Below are 7,566 nucleotides of genomic sequence, written 5' to 3' on the forward strand. Positions count from 1 at the left end.
TCAGTTGTCCACTCTTCCAGGAAGCCCTCCTAGACCACCCTGGTACTTTCTGAGCAGAGCCTCCCCAGAATCTTCTGAGCCCCAACCCCCATCAGCCTGGGTCATGGTTTAGGGGTTTCGGTCCCTGTCTGCGGACCAGTGGCAGCCTGGGGGCTGGGGTCAGCGGAGCCAAGGACTATTGTTTTCCACAGTAAAACATAAACTGGTGACCATGCCTGTCGGCACCCACTAGAGCGGCCACATGGCAAAGTCACCAGGAAGGAACAAAGGGATGCCAGTGGGGTGTGGCCATGTTCTCAGAGCAGGCCCTAAAGGCACTCACACCTCCATTCCTGCGGGATAATTTGCTTCTGGAACCTTAGGCACTCTCGCAGTGCCCCAAGGAGTGAGGCCGGTCTGCGTGGGAAGGGCCCGGCCCAGGCGGGCTGCAGAGAGAATGGGCGTCCACGTCCCGGTGAGGTGGGTTCACGCGGGGCTGAGGATGGCTCCCAAACCACCTCGCCCCTCCCAGCCCCGGCAAGGCAGCTCCTGGAGGTCCCCCTGCCTGGCTGCTGAAGTCAACCCAGTCCTCCCCGCTGGGCAAAGAGCAGGGCGGCCCCGCCGTGCCACAGCTGCCTCACGCACCCTCCAAACACCAGGGACCAGGCAAGGCCTGACGCTCGGCGGCCTGTGGGCCACACTGCGCGGAGGGACAAGGGCAGGACGCGGCCAGGCCTGTCTGATCCCTAAACCCCGGCTCCTCCCACCACCCCAGCTGCCACACAGCAGCGGCTGAGCAGTGGCAACTGCCAGAAACAGGTCATCGTGTAAAGCAGTACCCGGAGTCCTCTGGCACCCAGGAAGGGGACAGAGGCCCCACACTGTGGCCTGCTGGACACTTGCTTCTGGCCGAGACAGGGACACCCTGCACCCCAGGGCTGCAGTCAGCCAGGCCAGGAGGACCCAGGACTGCAGAGGCCAGCCCCACCCTCCCCTAGGCCCAGTCCCCAGGGCCAGAGAAACCAAGGAGATGCCCCGGGGGCCTTCCCTGTGGCCTCGCAGAGGGCCACTGCTGCCCAGCGACAGGGCCCCAGGGACCACGCAGCCAGAGACCGCGCAGAGACACGCAGCTCACCCCGCAGCCTGCAGGGCGGGGCCTCCACAGCCGTTCGCCACCGGCAGGGCTGAGGGGTCTCAGTGCCAGCCCCGGGGCCTCGCTACACAAGTGCCGTACCCAGGCAACACCAAGGCTTCTGGCTGTGTGGCTGCAGGCCGAGACTGACACCAAGCCTCGGTTTCCCCAGGAAGGAAGCAGACGGGCTGCCATGAGGCTGAGACCAGGTGAGGCCTGGTGGTGCCCACCCAGCTGGCACCAGGGGGCCAGCTCTCAGAGCAGGGAGGCGACCCCCACTCTAGAGGTAGAAAACAGGTCAGAGAGAGGAGGTGCCCTCTCCAGGCACACACCTGACACCCGGCCTCCCCCGGTGGGCCCAGACATGCTGTGGCCCCACAGAGCAGCCCTGGGGGGCAGGTGGCACGCGGACAAGCCACCTGTGCCTCCGTGAGGGGCTCTGGCCCACTGCCGCCCACCCCATCACCACAACCCTCACCACAACGGTGATGCCGTCCTTTTCCAGCGGGGCTTTGTCGTAGGTCACTTCACACACGCGCACCACGGTCGTGGCCCCGTATTTCTTCAGGTCCTGGGGGTAGGGGGAGGCAGGGCTGGGCAGGGCTGCAGAGCTCAGGGGCAGTCCCCCTCACTGGGTTCCCAGGCCTCTGGCCCCAGGGAAGGCGCACGGCTCCTCAACCATGGACCATCAGGAGGGCTCTGCTGCAGAGTGACCTGCCTTCGGGGACCTGCAGGCCAAGGCCAGGCAGGCTAGCCCATAGACCCCAGCATGTCGGCCCCCAGCTGGGAGGTGCTCAGGACCCCAGGTCTCATCGGTGAGGCCTGTTGTCCAGATGAGGCCCGGAGGTCCTCCCAGCAGACAGGAGGACCCTCCCACCTGGCTGCCCAGGACGAGCCAGTCTGATGGCCAGGTGTCAGTGGCAGAGGGCCTCGGAGCAAGGAAGACAGTGCTCAGATGGCACTGAGAGGGAGCCAGGCCAGCAGGGAAACCCAGCCACCGGGGAAAGGGCATGGCAGTTCACAGGCAAGTGCGACATTTACACCCGGGGGTGAGGGGCTCCGCTCCATGGCGCACGTGCCGGGGCCATCCCACCCTCGCTGTCTGCGGCAGTTATTTTGAGAGTGGTGAGGAATCAGTAGCTGGGTATCGATGGTCACACGATGAGGACATGGGACATAGGCCAGGACTCGACTACGAGAATGACAGGGCAGAGGGGCCAGACATAGGTCGTGGGGTGCCCTGGAGTCCCACTATGGCCTGAGCGGAGCAGCTCTCTCACTCAGACCAGCACCGGGCCCAGACCTGGCCACGCTCTGAGCTCAGGCGGGAGTCCAGTGCCGGGCCCAGACCTGGCCACGCTCTGAGCTCAGGCGGAAGTCCTGCACCGGGCCCGGACCCTGGCCACACTGAGCCCTGACATTGGTCATACCCCATGAATCCTGATCCTGGACTCTGAGTCCTGATCCTGGTCATGCTCGGAGTCTTGATCCTGGTCACACTGAGCCCTGACCCTGGTCACACACTGAGCCCTGACCCCGAACACACAATAAGCCCTGATTCTGCTCACAGGAGCCTGCCTCAGCTGGGAGGGAGGCAGCCATCCCTCTGCAGAGCACCTGGCTCAGAACACAGGGTCCAGGCTCCTGACAGCTGGCCGAGGACCTTCCTTCACACAGCCGTCAGGGGTCTCTCAAGCTCTAGTTACGTCAAGGCCTCCTGGGTTTATCTTATGACATAGAGGGAAAGACTGAGAGTCTGAGGCCGGAGCGACTCTGCACAGGGCTGCAGACCTGCAAACAGCCCCGCATACAGCCATAACCTGTACGGACAGCCCTGCACCATCACAGGCTCTGCAAACAGCCCTGGGTCTGCAGACAGCAAAGAGCTGTGCAGAGGCAAGGCTCCTACGGCAGGCCGTGCTGACGGCCGGCCTCTCTTCGTAGCACAGGCTGTGCAAACGCGTCTGGTCCTGTCTGCCGCTTCTCTGCCTGCTGGATCTCCAGGGTCAGGGGTCACTTCCTCCCGCAGCCAGCTCTGCCTCTCGTCCAGACCCTCCTCACACAGAGGTGTGAGCTGAAGTCCCAGTCCAGCCGCTCTAACCTGGAGCCTCACCCAGAGCCCATGCACCTCCTACAGCTTGGGCCAGCCAGCCCTCCCTCCTGTCAGCGTCCTCAGGGGCCAAGGGGTCTGCAAAGGGCTTCGCACCCTCCAGCCTCGGCGATGGCCGACTGCTCAGAGCCCAGCCCGTTTCTTCACGCAACGTGGAGCACCACCCGTTCCCGCCAGGCCAGGGAAGACCCTCCACCGCAACGCCCCTCACACCGAGCCACCCCGTGGGGTCCTAGAAAGCAGTGTTTGGTGCCGCCACAGCCACCCTCCACCCAGCCTCTCAGAGCCCCAGGGCCTGCCCGGCCCCACTCACCTGGATGAAGGCGCTGAGGGTGGCGTTGGTGGGGTTGTGAGTGATGAGGAAGCGCATGTTCTTGTAGCTCACCTCCACCGGGGCGGGGCGGTTCATCCGCGCCATGGCTCCTCCCCAGAGGGTGGGCCAGCGGGAAGGGGCTGCAGAGGGGGCTGGGGACACAGAGAAACGCCACCAGCCCCCAACACTGGGGGGGATATCCCTGTGCTTGAAACCTACCCCCTGCACCCCGCACAAATGTGCGAACACGCGGGGAAGGGTAGGAGCTGCCCCTGCCGGGAGAGGGAACGTGAATCCCAGAAAGAGGAGAGGCAGCTACTTCTAACCGCCTGGCTGGAGGACTCTAAGGGGCAGAAATAAAAGCGACCACCGCCAAAAACTCGGCAAAGAACACTCAGTAACCTAACGCGAGTCTGGCCGCACCAGCGTCAGGCGCTGAGCTCCTGGCTGGGGACAGACTCCCCGCATGAGCAAAGGGGCAGTCGCTGCACCCAGAGGGGCCCCACCCCTCCCGGGACCAGAGGAAACGAAATTAAGCTGAACCGACTCTGGAGCTTTGGGGTGGGATTGCCGCTGGGCCTCTGTCACGTTACCCCATCAGGGAACAGCCAGTCCTGGAGGGGGCAGGGGGCTTAAGCGACAGGGCTGGTCCTGGGCCGGGCAGAGGAGGCCATGGCAGATGAGGACGAGGGCGAGGGCGAGGGCGAGGGCGGGACTTCTCAGCGGCAGGTGTGGCAGCGGCAGGGTGGGGCGCAGCAGGGCCCAGAGGTGCCCGCAGTGGCACTGTCCATGTAGCCCAGGCCGGTCAGCAGCAGGCCACATCTGGGGGAAGGGCAAGAGGGACAGAGGGGTCACCATGAGCCCCCAGCCCTGCCTGAGCTCAGGCCTTGCCCACGACCTGCTGAGTGAGAGGCTCTCCGTGGGCCTACTCCAGGCCCACCTAGGGGCCTGAGGTGATGGGACAGCCATGGCACCCAGCAGGGGTGGGGGGGTGGAAGAGAGGGATCTGGGGACACATCTCAGGAGTGTGCCAAACGTGTGGAGGTTGTGGGGCCATCTACGGTGACAGAGGCCCAGCCCTCGGCCTGGGACCCCGGACACCCCACCGCACCCCACCCGGCAGCTGCCCTTCTCTTCCAGCTAGGCCGCTGCAGAACGTCAGCATCCAGGCCTCTCCAAGGAGCCCTCCCTCAGGGAGCTGCAGGAGACTGAGGCTGAGGGTACAGCTTCATGCACAGCCAGGAGGCGCCCAGCCAGGCCCTCATGCCCACCACAGTGGGCTCCCAGGCTGGTCAGGCCCGGAGATAAACAAGCCGGGCTCCGCCCGCTGGGGCCGCGAGAGGCAGGACGCAGGGCAGCCAGCAGGCCAGCCAGCAGGCACATGCCAGGGCTGACTGGCACAGGACTGCACAGGGGCCAGGGCAGGTCACACCCAGACAGGCCCTGGGAGGGCCGTGCTGGGGACAGGGGCAGCCACGTGCACCTCCGGCTGCGTGGGAGGTCTCTCTGGGGCTCAGTGTCCCCCTCTGCACACAATGTCCCAAGGTCCCTCGGTTGGCAGCGTGGCCAGCCGAGCCCTGCGCCCAGCCCGGGCCCAGTCCCTTCCTTTCTCTGCCCAAGGACGGGCCCAGGGCCCCTCACCCAGCAGAGCCCTGCAGCCCTGGCCACAGCCTCTTACCTTTGCACCCGCCCCGTGCCCCTTGTCCTGCTGCCCGCCACGTAGCTCAGCCCCTGGAGCCTCAGCCTGGGTGCAGGGCGCCCGAGGCTTGGGATCCCAGCTCCACTGTGCAGGATGGTGGGCACAGCTGTCCCCTGGCCTCCGCGCCTGGAGACAGCAGGCACACATCCGCTCTGCCTCCGCCGTGGTCCTGGGAGGGCCAGAGGGGGCCACCCCGAAGTGGGTAAAAGGCAGAGAAGGAGCCCTTTCCCCCTAGGCAGCCCTCAGCCTGCACGACTGGTGTGGCGCTGGCTGGGCCCAGGTGAGGGCCTGTAGCACACAAACACCTGCTCCCTCCTGGGGCGCCGTCCCGTGTGTCTGTGCGCCTGAGCACTACGCCAGCTCCTGTTTACAGGAAGAACGGAGGGAGGGGCCGAGGAAGTCAGGGTGCTGCAGGGGCCTCCTCCGAGGTGCTGATCCAGCCTCACCACCCATAGCTGCAGAGGGCTGGGGAGGCCCCAAGGGAAGCACCCACCCCACGGTCACCAGAGGCCCAAAGCGACCGGGGTTAGTCTGGGCTGAGGTCAGGCCAGAGCCTTGGTAGAATGGAGTCAGGGCCCAGGTGGAGACTGGGCTGGACTCTGTCTCTGGGTCTGAGGCCCCCATCCTCGGTGAGAGCAAAGCAGGCATCCCAGGCTCCCCGAGATGGCTCAGCTCCCTTACCACTGGCCCTCAGGGGAGCCGCTCCCTAACCATGCCCCGAGGAGGTCTCTGAATAGCGAGCACCCAGAGCCAGGGCTACCGGGAGCTCCAGCCTCTGCCCTGCATCCGTGGGCAGCCATGCCTGTCCCGCCACCCCGACTCAGCGGGCTCCAGGTCTGGGCAGAGGCAGCGCCCAGGGCCGGCAGAGAGCTCCCTGCGGCCGAGCCCCCGGCTCCTGCTGAGCAGGCAGGGCTGGCACTCCATCCCCATGCCACCCTGAGAGTCCCCAGCCTCCTGCCCCTGCCCTGTGATCCCTCTGGGTCCTGGCCCCGCCTCCTGGGGCCAAGCTCAGAGGCCTCCACTGCTTCCAAACAGCTACTGGTCACAGCCCTTTAAGGAAGAGCCCGCGGTTGTCCCTGCTTGCCAGAGGAGGAAACTGGCCCGGGCGGGGTGGGAGGACATTCTCTGGGCCCTGGCCAGCCAGGCACCCAGCTAGGTGGCTTTTTCCAACCTCCAGTCTAGAAAGCAGGAGCAGCGCTGGACCCCAGAGCACAGAAGAGGGGACGGAGGTTCAGGGAAGCTGCCTGGTCCCAGGGCCCGCGGGCTTAGGAGCTGGAGCCCAGCCAGAGGGCCTCCCCCACCCAGTCTGGGGCCCTAGTGCTCTCCTGGGAGAGGGAAGGCAGCATGGGGAACCCCAGCGGCCTTGGCCTGGGGCAGGGGGCTTGTGGGCCCTAGCAGGGGAGGCCCTGGGTCCTGCCTGCTCACCCACCAGGCAGCTTGCTCACCCGCGCCCGGAGGCGTCCCGCCACCACTTCCATGCGAGCCGGCAGGTGCCTGTGTGGTCGCTGGGCCGGGCCCTGAGACTGTGAGCCTAAGCCCTGAGCCCTCCCCTGCCCTTCCTGGCGGGCTGGCTCCCAGGCCCACGGCTGGCAGGCAGGTTCCAGCTATTTATAGCACGCAGGATGTCAAGTGGGGGTGGCAACCCCAAGGGCGACCCAGCAAGTGGCTCCCACACTGCCGCCTAATATAGTGGGCAAACGAAGGCCGTGGGGTGGCAGCACGGAGGCCGGCGGGGGAACGCAGGGGCAGCAGAGGGCTCGGCTCTGGGCGCTGACCACAGCCTGCCTCCCCAGCAGCTCTCACCCCTAGCACCTGCCCCGGCTCCCCAGGGCTCTGTCACCCACAGTGAAGACCTCCGCACAGGGAAGGCCAGGCTCTCTTTGGAAATGGTAGTGGGGGCACCAGTGGTGGGGCCAGCACCCAGGTACCCCACCTCGGCTCTGTGTAGGGTGCCACTCTCTCTCCTGTAACCCTCGTAATCTTCACATCACCTCGTTCCCCCAGAACACAGGTGAGGAAACTGAGGCACCAAGCCTGGGAGCACATTCAGAGCCACACGGGCAGGCAGGATCTGTCCTGTCCACTCCCAGCCCATTCACTAAGTCCATGCAGATTCCCCTCTTCCATGAAGCCCTCCATGACACTCCCAAGAGAAATCCTCTCTGGGGTCCCACCTGCCCTCTACAGCAGGGTCCAGGTTTGGCCTCCAGGGAGCCCTGTCCAGAACTCACATGAGCCCCAGATGAGTGATGGGAACCCAGGGTCATGGTCAAGGCTTCCTGCCCTGGCCACCTGGAGGCCTCAGAGCTGGGTGGACAGGACAAGCAGAGCCC

The 7,566-nt window shown here is 65.7% G+C and overlaps 1 protein-coding gene across 2 annotated transcripts in view; it reads right to left on the reverse strand.

Annotated features, from left to right (window-relative positions):
* PTP4A3 (protein tyrosine phosphatase 4A3) overlaps window positions 1-6,804 on the reverse strand; it is an 8,730-nt gene extending 1,926 nt beyond the window's left edge. Inside the window, exons 1-3 of one of the 2 annotated variants that reach the window (XM_006152108.3) lie at window positions 6,679-6,804; window positions 3,535-4,356; window positions 1,590-1,682 (exon numbers count right to left, since the gene is read on the reverse strand). In XM_006152108.3, the coding sequence (XP_006152170.1) occupies window positions 1,590-1,682; window positions 3,535-3,639 (198 nt within the window). In that variant the 5' untranslated portion in view covers window positions 3,640-4,356; window positions 6,679-6,804. Of the gene's footprint in view, window positions 1-1,589; window positions 1,683-3,534; window positions 4,357-5,212; window positions 5,587-6,678 lie in introns of those variants that run through there. The other variant, XM_014589189.2, reaches the window with a different exon arrangement.
* Window positions 6,805-7,566: the final 762 nt, after the last annotated feature.

This window comes from Tupaia chinensis, unplaced genomic scaffold, assembly GCF_000334495.1.
Source record: "Tupaia chinensis unplaced genomic scaffold, TupChi_1.0 Scaffold000335_1, whole genome shotgun sequence".
Classification (NCBI taxonomy): domain Eukaryota; kingdom Metazoa; phylum Chordata; class Mammalia; order Scandentia; family Tupaiidae; genus Tupaia; species Tupaia belangeri.